The sequence below is a fragment of the Columba livia genome, chromosome Z, assembly GCF_036013475.1.
Source record: "Columba livia isolate bColLiv1 breed racing homer chromosome Z, bColLiv1.pat.W.v2, whole genome shotgun sequence".
NCBI lineage: Eukaryota > Metazoa > Chordata > Aves > Columbiformes > Columbidae > Columba > Columba livia.
The window spans coordinates 4,154,677-4,172,992 of record NC_088642.1 but is presented as its reverse complement, the minus strand read 5'-3'; the positions used below and the strand labels follow the sequence as shown (position 1 = coordinate 4,172,992).

Genomic DNA, 18,316 nt, shown 5'->3' with positions numbered 1-18,316 from the left:
GTTCTTCTGCTTCTACACTTTGCCAAGACTGAATGACCTCACTCAGAGCTGATCATGTGGAAATCAAAGTCACTTGTGCCACGCAGGTCTGGAGTGTTGAATTCAGATCTTCCCTTTATTTACCAGAAAAAAAACGAACTATGCTGAGTCGGTCACACACTTCAGGATGGTGAAGTGAGTCCTCAAGCCTTGCTACACACAAGGTCAACAAACCCTGATAAAAAAAAAAAAAAGAAGAAAACTGGGGAGAAACTGAGTGCTTTCATTATGCCTGTTTCTAAAATCACAGTGTTTGATAAAATATAAGTAGTGGCTTAGTCTGTTTACAAGTCTATCCAAGATAAATTCCTAAGGGCATACTCAAGTGGCCCCCCTCTAAACCTCTCATGTGTGTTTAGTGAACAGGTAATTGAGCTTAATCATGAGAAGAAAAGCACTGGATGCATAATTCTAAAAAAAATAAGTCTTTATTTATTTTCAGCAAGGACAGTAAATCCATAACAGGGCAAGCATCCATATTGCTCTACAGCCAGCCTGCCTCAATCCTTACTTCAAGGTCTGAGAAAATAGTTCAAAGAATTAGTGCCTGTTTCACGCTATTCTTGTAACAGGATCATCTCCACTAGTGACAGGAATGGCAATATTTTCATTTTCCAGAGGCTGCTTTGTAGCCATTGGATGGGAACAACTTTATGATAACTGCAGCAGTCTGGAAGGAGGAATATGAAGATGATTTTTAGCTTAAGGCATCAAGTCCAGTGAGCTATTCGCATGCAGTGCTCTGTGAATTGAAAATTCTTAAGTTTGAGGCAGACTCTGATTTTAGTTCATAGCCTCTGATTTTTATTAATGTTGTCAGTGTGTCATTGGAGAGGTACAAATGATTTGAATGATATATATTCAAGGAGTTCTTGAACATGACCTTATCTACATTTCTTATAATGCTCAGGAAATATCCTCCAAATTTGAATGTCTCCTTTAATCTACATTGTTCCCGAGGCTTTTTTTTCCTCTCCAGCTCATAAATGAAGAACATAAAGTGTTTTTTTTCTGCTCTACTACTGAATGTCGGTCAGTTGACTGAACCAAAGATAACAAGCACAGAACTCTTATGCCTCTCAGGTGCTCCTGTGGTAGGTGTTAGTATCAGGTCCTGGGTAAATATATATACCTGTTCATGCTCCAGATGAAATGAATAATACAACAACCATTAATTTCATTTGCAGCCACATTATGCTTTAAGTCAGACAATAAAAACTTTGAACTTGGCAAAATGCATTGAGAAAAAAAACACCATTGTTCAGTAGGCTGGCCAAGATGCCAATTAAATGGGAATTGAAAATGTGCTGGAACTCACCTGTGGCACTGGCAAGGCATGGAGCCCTGATGCCACCTCCCATTGTGCCTCTGCCATGGTCTTCTGAGGGAGACAAGGTGCAGAATCATGCCCAGGTACAGCTGGTGTACCAGGATACTGTGCTGGAAGGCACATTGCTAGGGATACCCTGCTTTATCTGACACTCAGGAATCTCCAACACTGTTCCCCTTTCCCCAGCGTTGTCCTGGTGAGCTGGAGTTTAGTCTCGCTGATAAGTCCATCTTCAACGTGATTGCATGTCTCTCACAGTGCTCTTCTTGCAAGACCTGGAGGCTTTGGTGGGGTTACAGAGGTCTACTGAAGCATAGAGGTCTGCTGAAGCACAGAGGTGTGCTGGGTGGGAGCTGAAAGCTGGTGAGGTTTTGCAGCAGGAGAGAGTCTTGCTGAGAGTCCTTGTCACAACAGCAAAGCCAAGGAAGGTTTGTGAGGGTGATTGCAAGGTGCAGAGCAACAGCCATTGTACCTGGAAAGACCCAGAGATGAGTGAGGTTAAACAGGATGAATAAGCCAGCAGAGAGGTGAGACAGAAAGTATATGTAGAAAACAACCAAGGCCTGATGTCTGGAGGACCACAGCATGATGAAATTCTGCAGTATGTTGGAATGGTCCGTCTGAGGAAAACATCTTTGAACTGGGAGATGATGGCCCAGGTAAAAGCACAGTAGGCAATAAGCTGCCGTCTCTCTAAACATATCCTCAGCCACGTACATGACAGCGGTGTCAGCCACCACTGCAGTGCCACCACAGCCTTCGGGCTTCGACAAGGAACCTAAGCACAAAGTGAACTTCAGGCCTGTAAGTGGCATCAGTAAAGGCTGCAGGTTGAGTTCCCATTTCCAGCAAGTCCTGTTTTGGTAGGCTGGGGAAGCTAAACCCTAGCAGGGGAAAATGCCTTTTATAATTTAAAAGGGGAATTCACCTAAGTGAGAAAAAAATGCAAGTGGACTCAGTCCATGCTGCTGGATTGGAGCCTTAAGAGAAGGCTGGTCACAGAAATGTGTGTTCCTCAGATTTCAGTGCTCGCTTTTCTTGAGGAAAACTGTTTATTTTTCATGCACAAGCCTTCATCATCTTCATTCAGCAATACTGCAGGGCTGCGCTGAGTTATCTGCATTGATCTGGTAAATGAAAGGCCCCTTGCTGGCAGCGAAGCACAAACTCTCTGAGCCCTGAAGCAAATTGGAACAAGGCAACTCAGACAAGTACAGGCAGTATCCTGTTACGTACCCTTGCAGGTTTATAACATAAATGTGTGTGTGTACACAAGTATTTGTTCAGAAAACATCCAAAATCTACAGTGTCCCTGACTGTAAGACATATTGAGTTGATTTTTTTTAAATTCAGATTATTTAAAAGAATAAAATTGGCATAGAGATACTATAGACCAAATATATGCATGCTTATGTAAGTATAAAAATGTAACCTTTAGAAACCCTGAGAAGTGAATGACATCCTTAAACACAGACCAGTGGCCAAGAATAATGTTTGTATGTGAGGCTGAAAAGTGTGCAGAATGTAGTTTTTCATCCAATCATGGAAATTAGAGGTAGACAAGACCCATTAGATCATTCTGGTTGCTCCCTTGGCAGCAAGGTACAGGAGAGCAGGAAAGGAAACAAACAAATAAATAAAAAAGCATTAAAGCTATAAAATGTCTATTTTTTGCAGAAACCATAGTGTAAACAGAAGTCCTGCAAGAGCCACTGCACATAGTGTTGCTTGAGACCAATCAAAGCTAATATACAGAAAGAAAAAAATAATTTGGAGCTTTCTTTAAATGCCTTGGAGTTTTCATCTCTCATATAACAAGTTTTCCATAAACCTTAATGTTGAGACTTTTAATCTTGTTTCCAGCATTGACTGCTTAAAAATAAAACCAGAGATAATTGCCATGACAGTGACACAGCATTTTAGGTATTCAAAGAATTAAGTAATTCTTCTAGAGACCTTGTGAAATGGGTCTGTAAATAGGCTTTTTTCAGTGCAAATGGATTTATCAAAGGTGTTTTTGCTTTGCATTGTCCATGAGGAAGATGAAGCAGAGGTGAAGTGGCTATAGAGGCCTGTCAGTGAGCCGGTGGCCTGGCTAGGATAAGATTCAGGAATTTTGTCCAAGCTTTCTGGTGTTTCAAGGTTGTACACTTCCCCTCGTAGGTCTGCAGGGAGTAACTGAAGACACCAGCTCTTCATAACCACTGAAGCAGAGCAATTCTGTAGGCCAGCCACACCTGTACTAACTGCTAAAATCATTAGACTCTTCCCTAATTAGGACTGGCACATTGCTTGCTGCTAGTAACATAACCCTGTAATAGATATAGCATTAAACATGTAGCAGAAGTGGCAGCTGAAAAGGTTTTAACAGCACCCACTTTGGATCAAGGGTCTACATTTTCTTGAAGGTCTTCTATTACTTGACTAGTTTGAGTTGTTTCTTTCTAAAAAAAATGTTGGCAATGCAACTATTGAATTTCAGAGGGAAGGACAAGGATTTTTTTTTGGTAACTGTAATGATTTTATTCCATTTGCCTTAGTTTAATTTGGAAATGGAAACCATATCTTTAATGCTAATTAGGCAACACATTACTTAGTCTTCCTGTCCTCATGTAAATAACAATTAGCAATAATTTAGCAGTTGTACACTCTGGCATCTTCTAAGCCATACCATTGTATACCATTCCAAATTCCTTTGCATTAATTAGGATCATAAGCCAATCAGCACTAATTAAGAAGAAAATAAGTATAATAACAAATGAAACAAAGCTAGTGATTTGTATCTGTTTAGTAGTTCTTTTTCCCTCTGCAGTTTATCAAACAGTTGTAATGTGTAGGAACTTCTTCTAATGGAAACTAATTATGAGGTTTCCCTTGCTACTTTGAGCCTCATGTTCAAATCCCACGAAGCTCATTAAATAAGTAACAAAGCTGGAATCTTTAGCACATATTGTAACTTCGTTCACGTTAATTAGCACCACATTTTGGAGGCAGTAAGAGACTATTCAGCAGCAAATGCTACCTAAAGGGACATTAGATAGGGATTTTTGCAGATCTAAGAGGCTACACAGAGACCTGAATCAGATATTATCAGATATGGCTGAAATGTCATATATCCATCTCAAGACTGTATGCTAAATATGATACTTTTGCAGTTCAGCTCATTTTGACCCTGTCTTAATGTCTGTTGTTATTTGGAGCAAGCATCTGGGGAAATGTAGGTAGTTAAATATACAATTATTACATCTGAAGGTCATTCCTGTCTGCTGGTAACTGTGTCATAAAACAGGATACATTTTCCACTGCTGGTTTGGGTATCATTAGCATCATTTCATTTTCAGAAGAGGGCACCAATGTTGATGCCAGCAACTTTGCAAGTCCTGGGTCTATTTAACAGACTGAAATTGCTACATGATGTTTAATGACGCTAAAAATATATGTGATGGTATGTGCCGTTTTCATTTAGTTGTATGTAGCAGTTTAAAGGTAGGAAATCGGCAAGTATTGAATACAGTTCAGCATGGATTAGAGAAATCCAGAGACCTCTAGTTTTGTGTCTTCTCCCTACACATTCACCTCATCTTAAGCAGTTTTCAGCACAATCTTATGAGACACAGCCACACACTGATTTTAAAACAGGCTGCTGCCTTGCTGCTGTACTGCCACTCTCAATCTTCATGGACAAAGACACGCATGACCTGATCTTATTGGAAAATCTCACATGCCCTGAAACCAGTCGGAGCCAGAACAAATCACAGTCTAGTTTGTGCTTACATGCTATCCCTCTCCAGCTGACATTTCTTTGAGATGGCTAATTAATTGACTGATTAATTAAAATAGCCTAAAAGTGGCACAGTAACTCTGACATCTGAGATATTTTGTGGCTGTTGGATCTTCTTTGACTTCCCAGTGGTACATGTGAGGTTGTCAGAGATCTCTCACCCCACCAGCAGCCCCCAGCTGCTTTTCCTGGGACTGTGAGTCTGGCTCAAAAGCCACGCACAGACGCAGGATCACGCTCCTGCGGTATTATATATGCCTCCTTTCTGCCCATGAAGGTCTTATCTGGGCAGCTTGCAGACAGGGTTGTTGAGCTTCAGGGTCCAGTTGTAACTAGTAACTCCCACTGCAGCCAAAGCAAGATATTTCCTCACGTAAATCCAGAAGAAAGAAGTGCCAGTGCCTCTTTTTCCCCTCTACATTTCAAGACAAATTGTTTTCTTCAAATAACTATTATCATTTGAAGTAGTGTTTAAATGAGGACTATGAAAAGGACCACAAAAAGCCCCATGTAAATAATGAAACTCTGAAAAAGTGTGCAGTTTAAAATTACTGAACGTACATAAAACATCTCTTCTTGAGATCTGAGGAATAGCCATCAAGTGGAGATACTTACCAAGGGCACAATAGGCATCTTGATGAAGGCAATCCACAAATCAGTAGGCTTTTTTTTCCCTTGTTTGGATGAAATGACCAACACACATGACATACACAGCCTGTGGGATTTTAGTGTGAGTATATCCAGAGAGTATAAGGATCCATGCTGTTAGAAAAGCTGTCCTCTACCAATGATGGAAGAAGTAGTCTTTCACCTGCACAACTTAGTCTATAAATGATCACACCTGCAGCACTGACTGGTTTAAGTACTTGTTCATGAAACTGAATCCAGTGGTGCCAACATCCCGTTGCCCTGTTTTGTGTGACAGCCAAACAGCGTGTGGACATTGATGTGCTACTCAGAACTGATCAATCAGTTTAAGGACTTCATTTTCCAGGGAGTTAAAGTCTATCTTTAGCAAAAACCTCTGGTGATTCCTGGATATGGGAGAAGCAATGAATTGGGAGGGGTGTCCAAGGACCACTCTGATAAAATGCCTTCTCCTAACTCCACTGCCTGAGGAGCGGAAGGGAGCACAGAGGATGTTGCCCTTTGAGTCACATTAGATGTTTTAGATGAAAAAATAGGATTATACATCTTCAGCTACCCATGTTTGCTTTCCAATTTCAAGTACCTGTGGAAGTTATACAGAGGAAAATGGCTGCAATAGGCTTCCCCTATGCCCCTAGTTCAAACTGGAAGCTTCAGTATACATCAAAATTGACATATAGTACCCTATTTTCTGTGGCATGCCTCTTAAAAAAAAAAAAAAAAAAAAAAAGGAAAATTGACAAGTTTTTCTTAATAATATAGCCAAACAGTTTAATAACTGGAGCAGATGGGTCCTGCAGGAGATCTCCTAGGGCTTGCTGCAGGTCAAAAGTATAATTCTTCATATTAGGCTTGTTTATCTGGAAATAAAATAGCTTCTGATTGAAAATGTAAAAAATAAAAAAAAATTGAATTTTAATTTTGTGCTTTCAATAGAAAACATGAATGTTTATAAAACAAAAAGTTAAAAAAACTAAGTTTAAGGAAAAATAAAACATCTACTGCTTTGTTTCAGCATATAGATAGCTTGTTTCTGAGCAACTCAAATATGCCCAAGCGAGACTGTCCAGTTTCTGTGTATTTAAAATAGAAGAGTGGACTCTAGAAAGAATAAACTGGGGAGACCTGCTCTCAAATCCCCTGAAGACACAGCAGAAGGTCACTAGTGCTTTTGTTACCCATGAGCACTTCTTGCCATGTCCTGATGGGAGTCTGAAGGCCAAAGGAGTCAGAGTTCTCTAGTCCTTGGAGGCAACTTAATCAATGGTACACAGAAAAAGAGAGGGAAAATTAGGGGAATTTGGATTGTACAGTCTTTCTATTGCAGAAAACAAAGCAAACCAGGAGTCACTGGGAATTTTTTTTTTCTTCTAATGGGATTTCTGTTTTTTTTATACACCTTTCAATTGTTTCTAATGATGATCTGTAAATAAGTACTTGTAACAACTGCAGATGGGGAATGCTGGTACTTTCCTCTCTTTTGGAGTTCCTTTGAGGTTTGATTCAGTCAAACCTGTAAAATGTTGTGAGATCTTTGTCTCAAAACCATGAAATAACAACAATGAAGGGAACTGCTGTCCATTTCTTCTGTAACTGACCTAGGCAGAGAGGTTTATTAATGTTGAAGTTATCGACAGAAAACTTGGCACATCTCTAAGGTAATTTTGGTTTTTGCCTTGGTCTGAGCTGGAAAGGGTTAAAATTAAAGGGAGTCTTACCTTCAGAAATGAAGAGTGAGAGAAGGAAAGAAACAAACGCAAATAAAAAAAAAAATGTGGAAAGGATTGGCTTCTGATTTCAATTATTTCTAAGTTGTAAACATTTTCAGGGACAAGGAATTCCTTTGCATACACATATTGCTATTTGCAAAAACCAGGGCCAGTCCAGTGGAATTTTGTTTTTGTCTCAACAGAGTCGTTTTCCTCATCTGGGAGATTTTATTTAATACTCTGCTATTAATGACAGCAAGACATTAAACAGTTGTTTCACTCATTTTTCTTCTTTTCAGTGTGTGTGTCTTTCTTCCCACTGTCCCCCCACCCCCGTATCTTTATAATTATGTTTTAAGACCGTGAATGTTTCCAAAGGTAGTGCCAGATTTAAAATACTGGTTGTTATTACAATGTGTGGGTGGCTTTACCCTCTCTGTTCTCAGCTTCCAGCTTTTATCTGCCCTGTTTCAATCCTCCTAGTGTAAGAGAGGAATCTAAGAAAATGAACTCATTTAGGGGGAGAAGCATCTTGACTCCTTTTATGATGATTATGATTATTTTAGTCTGGAGAGATTACCCTTTAGCAGGTAAAACCAAAAATGAAGGGGAAAGAAAAAAGAAAAAAAGGCTTTCAAAGCTTAAATTCCGATGCAATAAATCAATCAAGCAGTCAGCCTCTGTCTCCCAGGTCTTGTTTTCATCTCATTGCCCCGGCTGCAAGGAAGTTACTCCTTTTTTCACACTGCCACAGTGGAGATGAGAATGAGACTCTCATTCTCTGCCAAGCGTGGTTAAAGCAGAAAGACATTTTTGTAGGCTGCTGCGGCACATTCCAAGCCCTGCTGTCCTTTCTGCTGCGTATGGGGAGGCAAATACCAGTTGCAACAGGCACAAGGATGAGGAAGGGGGAAATAGAGACAATGTCGTCCTCCGCTGAGTGCCAAAAATTTGGAGTCATCACAAATGCGAGGAAGGAGAGTGATGTGTACACCATTTAATAGGGCTGCTTTGCAAGCGAAAAGGATGTAGGATTCCAGCTCATTCATTTGCGTTCCATATTTCTGCTGCCATACGTGAGCGATGGACAGTTGCAGCACCTGAATTGTGGGACTGGTGGATGCTGTGTTGTACGAGTGGACACAGACAGAGAACCTGGTCAGCTGGTTGCTGACCCAACCAGCACAGCATGGTGTGAAAAAGGTGGATGAGGAATGGGTCAGTGCAGCTCATTCAATGCAGGCAGTGACGTTATTCATCTAAAAGCATCTGCTTTTCGATGAGCCAAGGTACTCCTCAGACTCTGATGGCTGTAATGATTAGTTGCTGCTACAGGTAAGGGACTTGCTCAGAAATCAGTGTTTCCACTTCTAGGCAGCCATGTTCAGTCTGACAAATTTCACTCTTCTCTCTGGGAAGGAAGCTGTAAGAGCTGCTTTCAAGGCAAGTTTATCCCACCTGGATGATAAATGGGTCATATTGGCAGGATGCTCTCAGAGCTTTTCAATGCAACACTACAGCTTTAGAGCTTAGATGGTCCATCCTCCACCTCCAAGCACTGGAAGAGCACAGACAAAACTTGTTGCATACTCTGTGCACAGTTCTTGGAGGTGTCAGGTTTGGGTTCTCCTGAGGCTGAGGATGGGTTAAACACACATTTCCTATTTTTTCTGGGTAAATGCTGTAATGCCATCAGTGTGTTTCCCCTGCATTTGTAGGGGAATGAGGACAGCTGCGTGCCAAAGAAGCTTTGAAATGGGAGAAGTTGGAGGCTAGATGGACATTTTTCCTCACTGTTTTCTCCTTGCTAACTGAGATAGGGGGACAGTGCTTCAGAGATGCTTTTCTCTGCACCCAACAGGGTAACATGGAGAGACCAGCTGGTCTGAGAGCACCAGCTCCCACCTGGCATCTCAGAGTGATGCAGTCAGCATTACTGTATGGACATGGCTTTTCTGAGCCTTCGTCAGGGCTTCTCCTGGAGGAAGGTCTTACAGGAGCACCCAAGTGTCACTAGACCATTGTCCTTGGAGTATCCCACTGCAGGAAGGAAACTGAGACACAGGGTCAGAGCATTTTACTCCAGGAGCAGGGAAAATCCAAAGCAGCAGCACAACCCCCAGAGCAGCCAGATACATCCCATTCTTTTCTTTAGCCGTTAATGTGAGTCTTTGTAATCATTACAGTTTCCCCAACATTCGAATGAAGAGGGCTATAAAAGTTTAACATTATCTGTCTACCTGCTCTCCTGATTATCTGTGCTCGTATATGACTGCTATCGACTCATTATCGGTGTGGCACTGATCTGAACTTTGAGTTTACTGCTCTGTAGAAACACAGTAGCTACCCAGTAATGTAGTTATTTCAGCAGGCAATCTTTTTTCTATAAGATAAGAAGGCGGTTGTATCTGTTTAGTGCTATCATGAAGTTGTGTTAGTCTCCCAATAAAAAGGAGCCTCTACTTGCTGTTAAGCAGTGAGAGAGCGGCTTACCTTTGAAACCACAGTCTGAATGAACCCAACTTCTGTTTAATGAACTGGTGGCTTGCACTTTTGATGTATCTGTTGATCCTTTAATCTCCAGAACTTTACTGAAATCAGGAGGTTTCCTAATATATTAAAAAATTTGACAACTAGTCAACTGCAAGGTTATAATCACAGGTCATTTTCTTCTCTCTCCCCTCCTCTTCAGGGTAACAAAATGCATTGCATCGATCCTTATTGCTTCAAAGCTCTTTTAAAACATGGCAATGTGGTTTGAACTCACAGCCATGCAGTCAAAGTTTGTCACTGGCATTTTAACTTCAGCTGTTTATGTTCCAGTTAATTATCCATAAGGTGCTGGATGGGGGATAATATATTAGATATATTATTACTCTTTCCCTGTGCTGTAGTAGGTGGCATTTCTCCATCAATAACTTGAAAACAAAAGAGTTGTTTTTTTCCCAGCTTTTCCAGGGAAGCAAATATTTAATCTTAAGACACTTGATTTTTGCTGCTATGGGTTATGGTCAGTTTTGATTACATTTTGTGTCTCAAAAGCTATTAGTATATTCTAAACACATGTAAGTAAACTCTCAAGTGAGAGCAAAAGTGTTCAGGAAAGTCTGTGTACTACTCAGACCAAAGGATGTAGGCTGGAAAGAAACTATGTGGAAGAAAAAAAAAAAGTCCATGTTGTATCATTTAAGTCATTTATATACAAAATAATCTGGAATCCTGCTGAGACCCCTGACTTGAGTTTGGTCCCTGAACCCTCTATTAGTCCATTAAGAAAAGAGGAGATATTTGGAAAGACTAGGTAAAAGCATGCAGCTGTGCTAAAGTTTAGAGATTCTCATAACTTAATTTCTGGTTTAGCAGCATCTGTAAAATTAACAGCTTCAAGTTCAGTTCATCCAGGAGTGGGAAGTCTGCTGAACACATGGTGTCTCAGCATAATGTTAACTCTTGTTTGTAGAAAGATCACACAGCAAGCTGCATATGGCTGGGCTTAAACTGTTCCTGGGGTGCTGAGGGCATTCCTGATGAGCTAGGGTTTGTATTAAGACTGTTGTGGTCCAAGATATGGAGATTCTGTGACCTTTTTGGAGTGCCGTAGTCTATTTGTTGGAATGTTTTTGAGTCTATAGGTGATACTGAGGGAACTGGCCATCTGCAGTAGCCTCAGGCTTTCTTCTGGTACTGACCTGCTTCTTTGTGCATCTCCAGAAAGCAGAAATCATATGGTTAAGAAAAAAGTTTTCAGCATTTTATAGTTTCAAGAGAATAACATTGCCAACTGCGTAAGCGGTTGTCATTTGCAGATTTCCCCTGCATTGGTGGTGGGAAATGAGATACCTGATGACTTCCTCAGGAAGAGCTTCAGGAGGAGAGAAGAGCTCAAAGTGAGGACAAAGCCACCCTTGCAGCTTTTCATTTCTAGTTTCAGATTAGAGAATATTATTTGTTGCTCTGTCTCCCTGCCATTTATCCACCTGTCTGCTCTCACATCCACATCTATCACATTGCCTGTTTGCAGCAGTCATGACAGTCCATTTTTGATGTATATAAATTGCAATAATACCACAGCCACAGGCTGTGTCGCGTTATTGTCAGCTTGATGGAGTTATATCTGCGTTTACTGGAAGGCAGAAGGAACTGCATTCTCCTGCAACTCCAGGAGCAAAAAACCTTCCCGTTTGGAGGGTGACACCATTTGCCCTCTCTCTTTGGCCTCCCTTTGCAGGCAGTGAATGTTTTTTCTCATTCCAACTTCAGTGAATCCCTAATAGATTAACAGAGCACCTAAAAAGCACCTAAATAACTCTTTAAAAATATATATTTTCCCCCTTTTGCACAGGACTTAAGACAATGTTTCCTTCCTGCCTGTCCCATGTAGTTCATGCAGATTTAGTTGATCTTTCTCAAAACTGTTCAAACTTCTGAAGACTTGCACAAAAAAAGGGTGAAAAAAAGATGGCCAAAAAAGCTTCACCAAAGTCTTCAGTGATTTCTTTATGCTTTTTCTTTTTTCTCCAATTATTTTCCCAGGGAAGAGCCCCTCAATTTATCAGAGGGAAGGGCAGTAGCCATTCTCACCCCACACAGCTCAGGGCTCCAACTGAACAGGTGCCACCAGCCTGATGCCAATGCGGCCACCTCCAACATGCCTGAGCCACCTTTGGCAAATGTTTCTTGACCAGGTCAGCTGGCAGATCCATTTGCCACACTGTGCTGGATAAATTACAGGCTCTGGCTCTCAGTCACACGAAATATGTCAGGATGCTATGCATGTGTTGTCTCTCTAATCCCCCTTCCTTCTCAGCCTACATGTAGCCCTGATGTCTTTATTTAAAACCCTAGTGGCATAATATTTATATCCAAGCCCTTTCATCTATTCCTGTCTCTATCAGAGGAAGATAACATTTGTTTGGGAGCAGTAGCTTTTTTATGTTGTTTTATTATTTTTTTGTTGTTTTTTTTTTTTTAATTATTTTTAATTATTTCTTTGTCCCCAGCATAAATTAGCCACTTAGCAGGCAAGTAGAAAAGGACAAATTTGTGGAGAGAAAGTAGCACATCGAATCACAGTCAGATAAAAATCAGAGCTGAGCTACTGCCAGTTCCTTTGTCAAGGCCAGTAAAGGGAATCTGGGCCAGTTCTCCTAAAGCCAGCGGAGCTTGCGTTGACAAAAAGAGCCACAGAGACTGAAAAGAGGTCAGTGAGTAATGCGTGTTGGAGCCAGGACAAGAGAATAACAGCACCGAGTGCCTGCAGAGGAAGACAAACAGTGGTAATGTGGGCTATGCGGCAATATTGCTAAACTGTTTTCAGCACAAACCTTCCCAAAAGGCTGTCACTCTGAGCGGGGCAATGCCAGAGCCAACCCATTCCTCCTTCTTCCTCCGGCATCTTCCCAGTTGCAAGAGCACGTCTGCTGCCATTGCAGCCAGCGCTGCACAGCTTGGAGAGACGTTTTTGTGCCGTTAAAATTAAAGCTATTATTCTCATACACAGCCAATAGTTAGATAATCTAGGTCATCACGTATGTACAGGCTTGAAGGGTGCTCATCATAGCTGTGGAGAGCTCTTTCCACAGCTAAGTCTTTCTGTATGATGTTAAAGAGCATAAAAGAGGCTGTGTAACATATTTATTTACAGCAAAGTGTCATGTTCAGTGCCACTTTGCGGATTTGTTCATCTACCCTTATAAGCAGTGACAAGCCTGTGGCAGAAAGAGTGAGGAGATGACCCCCCAGAAACAGTTCAGACAAGTATTTCAGCTCAAGTTCTGCCCTGACACCAGCTTTTAGTAACTTGTACTTTTATAGCATATGTACATGTGTGTATATTTACATATGTATATCCATCTATATGTATACATACACAAAAGCAACCTTTCAAATGTGCTTAGTGCCTTGCTTGCCTAGTTTAGGGTCCTTTAAAACCCCTTTTCTTCCAGATGCTTGGCAGCTTGAGGAAATTTCTTCTTTCAAATGAAGCACCCGCAGCACTGTCCTTCCCACATCAGAAGACAATGTTTAAGCCCTCCCCTTCAGTAACCAAAACTAAATTAATCTAACATCAGGAGAGGCTCTTGCAAGGAAAACCTATCAGGCTTTGAAATAGTGTCCCCCAGGGAAGTTGGGGAAGCCCAGTCGCTCAAGGCTGAATGGATTGATCTATTCTGGGGCAGCTGGAAGGATGGGCTAGCTGAACTAATATGTCTTTTCTATTTCTAATATGTCTGACCTGGACTTGGAATGTCAGGACCCACCAACGCAGTCAGATACGCTTTCAAGGAACACACCAGAAAATGAGGAACAGCATTTTTAGTAGGCAGACAAGTCATAACCACAGGATCCCTGGACATTCAGTTGTGGCTTTTTGTCTTCTTCCTTCTCCAACTTCTGTGCTAAGACAGTTTGCTCTCCAAAAGTAGCAAGGGCTCAGGCCTCCTATTTCTGAACTGATGTAATCTTGTTTGGGAACTTGGGAAACAGTTAAAGAAAGAAGAGACGATGGAAGGAACACTGAAGAAAAAAAAGTCCTGGAATATCAATGTATGCCTTGTTATAGTACAGGTTTTAAGTAAACGACAAATATCACTCAGTGCAGGAAAAATAAACCTTGAGTTAGAAACATGGAAGTTCATATTCAGACATAACTTGTTTTTTCCTCCCACTTGCCGTGGTCTGTGGAGTCTAGGTAAATAAAGTATTACTTAATTTTCAATGTCATTGTTGAGGATACAAATGATTCTAAGCCTAAGTGTTTGTACTTAGATGTATATTTATTTTCTTTTGCATTTTAGTTTCTGTAACCCAAATCCTTTGAGGAGTCTCTGTTGCAATAGTTCCATCATTCTTCGCCTCTTAAAGTTGGGCTTTGAGAATAAACAAACTATACATATTATGTCAGATTAGCTTCAGGGATGGGATGGGATCCTTTCAGGAAAAAAAAAAAATGCTGTAGGATTGCTACAGCAACTAATTACACTGACACCCTCCCATCAAAAGCTGCATCTTGAGCAGAAATTTGGCACAATAACCCTTTGACATAAGTCACTCAATGATTGCAGGAACGATACAGCGTGAAAAAGCTGGTTTTTAGAGGAAAGCAGCTTTTTTGTAGACTGAAATCTGGTTTATCCTCAGCAAACTGCAATGCTGGCCTCAGCTTCCCTTCTCTACTTCATTTCCTACAGGGCAAAAGAGCAGGGGGATGTGAAATGTGGGAAATGAACTGAAAGCCTCAGTAATTGCCCCCCTTGGAGATGAAGACAGACCAGGTCAGTCCTGGAGTACAAGTCTTTGGGGGAAAGTAATAAGGTGTTCACCTAAGAGTCTTTTTAGTTCAAGGGGGGCAGTACCTGTCACACTGGAGAAAACTAGCCTATGCATCACACAAAATCTGTAAAAGCCCAGTTTTTGAGCTGCTGAGCTCAAAAATCAATCCATACATACCTTCTTTGTAAGCCCAGGTAGCTTAAACAGCACAACCTCCATTTCATCTCAAAGGATCCCATCCCTCATGGACAGTTTTTCCAACTTTCTGACCCTTGTAAGCTGATTTTATGAGAGGATTTTGTTGCGCTTATTTATGAGTGCAAGATCTTCCACCACCAACATTCACACAAATACCTCCCCAACCCCTCTGTCTCTTCTTGACTTGTCTTCCCAGCATTTGAGAACACAATGATACACAGAGTGTGTAGGGGAGAAGGTCTATACTGCAGGCTCAGTCATGCTGCTCCCTTCCTGTAGGAGGCTATAGGGGCTGTGGGAGCCCGATAAACACAAACGTCCAGGTTTACTGCAGGGAGAGATGATTTCTTACACAGCCTCCCAGTAAAGCACTTAACTGAGGCCTCCTTCTCATGGATAATCACACCAAGACAGTGATCCCAAAGTACTCGAACACCCCAGCTGCTTCTGATATTGTCAGGTACCAGCAATCTGGGGAATGACACAGTTTTTGTTCAGCATTTACAAATATGAAGAAGGTGTTTCCATTGCATTCAATTGTTATTTCATTTATTTCCAGAGTGCAGTAAGTGTTTTATCTCATCCACAACACAAGTAACTCTTTTTGCTTTTTTTAAAGACATATGACATGCACTTATCACTCAGGAAGTTTCCACTTTTAAGAAAATGTAATGTGATAAAACTACAAGATGCTAAAGCTGCAGTAGCTGGCAGTATTATTTTGCGTGGCTTCTCTCTTTCCGTTGTCTAACCACATGCTGGTCAAAATAGGATGCTTAGCATCCAGACTTCTCTTGCATTCTTTGTCCAGTTGATATTAATAGAGTAACATTCACCCAAACAAACAAACAAATTCTTCTTTGGCTCTTTCTTTGTGTATAGCCACGGGTCCTCTGCTTTAGACTCTCTTATTTGTCTTTCTTGTGAGTTCGTTGGGTGCCTCTTCCAGGGGAAAGTAAGGACTGCCATCTACTATCAAAACCATTTGTTCTGTCTATTGGAAAATATTTAATAGTTAGGAAGCTCAGGTCACTAAGCAGTAATCAGTACTTCCCAGCCCATGATGTGCTTTCCTTAAGTGCTCACCTATTAACTCTACTACTCAACCCCAGGTTCTTTTGTTTTGTTCTGTTTTGTTTTTTTAATATATATTTAATTTATATCATGCTTAGTAAAGTGAATGCCCATAATCACCTGGAAAACATACTCAAAGAAAGTAAGGCTTGTGACTTGAATTTTCAGAGATTCAGTAGACCCCGTGTCTTCCCCAGAGTCCACACCAAGTCAATGCTCCAGGTTACTGCAGTGACTCACACTAGGAGTAATGCATAATTTTCCACCAAAAATAAGGTCTCATTGGGCAGCTGAAATTAAAAGACTGCTTCCTTTGGGATGAGAGGGGCTAACGACATGTGGATAGGTCAGAACTACTGTTCATGGAGAGAAGTTGATGGAATCTCCATTCAGAGATATACATCTCTAAATGCCAAATGCCGAGTTCAGACTGTACCCATCTAATCATCAGGCACTTTCAGTTAGTTGATATTAATCCACCTAAATGAACCAGCAAATGCACAATTCCTTTCTTCTTGGACTAGATGAGTTGCTTCCTTGGCCAGGAGGGAGTGCAGTCACCAGCTTTATCCCTGCCTGTCACAGCCTGGACCACCTTCTCCAAGCCAACACATTATGAATGCAGCCCATCCTGACTGCTGGTGTAGTGGTGTCATTTGTGCCACACAACTGTGGAGTGGTAGGGTGGTGAAAGCCTGGCCCAGGTTGGCCAGAGAGGTAGTGGATGAACCATCCCTGGAGACATCCCAGGCCAGGCTCGACAGGGCTCTGAGCAACCTGAGCTGGTGAACATGTCCCTGCTCATGGCAGGGGTGGCACTGGATGAGTTTTGAAGGCCCCTCCCAACACAAACTATTCTATAATTCTGTGAACTGTTGTGTACCTCACTCTACCAAAGTGATCTGAGTATTTGCAACTTTGAAATGGATGGGGCGATGGCAATGCAAGTTGTTGCTGTAGTGATAAAGATCTGAGATGTGGTTTGTGAGTGTTTCTTTTTCAAGTCTCATCCTATAGGATCCATCCCAGTCTTCCTTGTCATCTGTAAAGTGGATTTGTTTACGCTGTAAATATAATAATAAGCTTATAGACAACAACAGATGCTTAAGCAGCTTTCGTTGATGGTCTTTGGTTCACTGAAATTTGCCCTTGGAAACACTGCAGTGGTGGCTGATCTACTCCACCCCTCCTTCTGGTGCAGTATATTCCCCATAACGTATTCCTCAACACTCTTTCCTGCAGATGTGCAAAAAGGGTAGTAATAAAAGCCTGTTTGTACAACCATGAGTTCATTGCCTCTACTCCAAACCAGTGAAAAACTAACATTCAACAATTCTGCTTTGCAAGCTGCCGTTATTTTGATAACACTGCATGTGAGCAGCAGAAATACCAAGCCGCCTCCGGGCAGGGAAAATTAGCAAGGACAGTATCTTGCCTGCAACTGGAAGCCTCTTGAGAACAAGAGTGGGTTTGAAACTGAAGGCCTTGGGAATCAATAGATGATTGTTTGCATGTGGGGGCCACAGACTGCCACTGTAGTTGAGGGTCAGTTGGTCTTACAGCTACAAACTGCATTTTTCGGACGTCTGTCACATGCCTGTTTCTATTTGCAGGCAGCGAATAACATGCCACACAAGTGGTCTGCAAGCTTTTGTTTTTCCTTGAAGGAAAATATATGCAATGAGGGAGGAGGGAATTAGCAGAGAGCTGGAACTGCATTTTGAGACCCATGCTTTTATTTTTAAACTGCATTTGCTAAAGTCCTGCTTAGCCTTAATAAATATGTTTCTCTGGCCAAATCTTTGATGTCATGCCTAGAGATTTAGCTTCACAACTCTCTCTCCATTTAGTGGAAACCTTTCAAATAAACATACGTTCATCAAATTGACAGTGGATGTTTATTTTATTTTATTTTATTTTATTTTATTTTATTTTATTTTGGTTTATTTCATTTTATTTTAGGCTCAATTCAAGGTACACTGCAGTACAGACACTGGACTGTGCCATCATGAAAAATTTCTTTATTAAATGCATTCCAGAAGTCAGATAGACCAATATTTAGACAACATTCCCTTAGCTACCCTAAATTCCTCCCCATCAACACAAGCAGAGACTTATACCCTGGAGCTGAGGTTTTGCTTTGTTTTTTTTTCTTGTTAAAGTAATTTTTACATAACAAAGCTGAGCAGATGAATATTCTGGTGTCAAAAACCATGCAACAGCTAAGACATTATTGGTGATCTGATAGGTAATCAGCAATATGCA

The 18,316-nt window shown here is 41.1% G+C and overlaps 1 protein-coding gene across 12 annotated transcripts in view; it reads left to right on the top strand.

Annotated features, from left to right (window-relative positions):
- SETBP1 (SET binding protein 1) overlaps window positions 1-18,316 on the top strand; it is a 266,895-nt gene that overhangs the window by 216,105 nt on the left and 32,474 nt on the right. The window contains exon 7 of one of the 12 annotated variants that reach the window (XM_065046920.1): window positions 1-17,939. The exons of the other annotated variants lie outside the window; for them this stretch is intronic. Within the exon in view, the coding sequence (XP_064902992.1) occupies window positions 1-32 (32 nt within the window). The 3' untranslated portion in view covers window positions 33-17,939. Of the gene's footprint in view, window positions 17,940-18,316 lie in introns of those variants that run through there. 12 annotated transcript variants of the gene reach the window in all.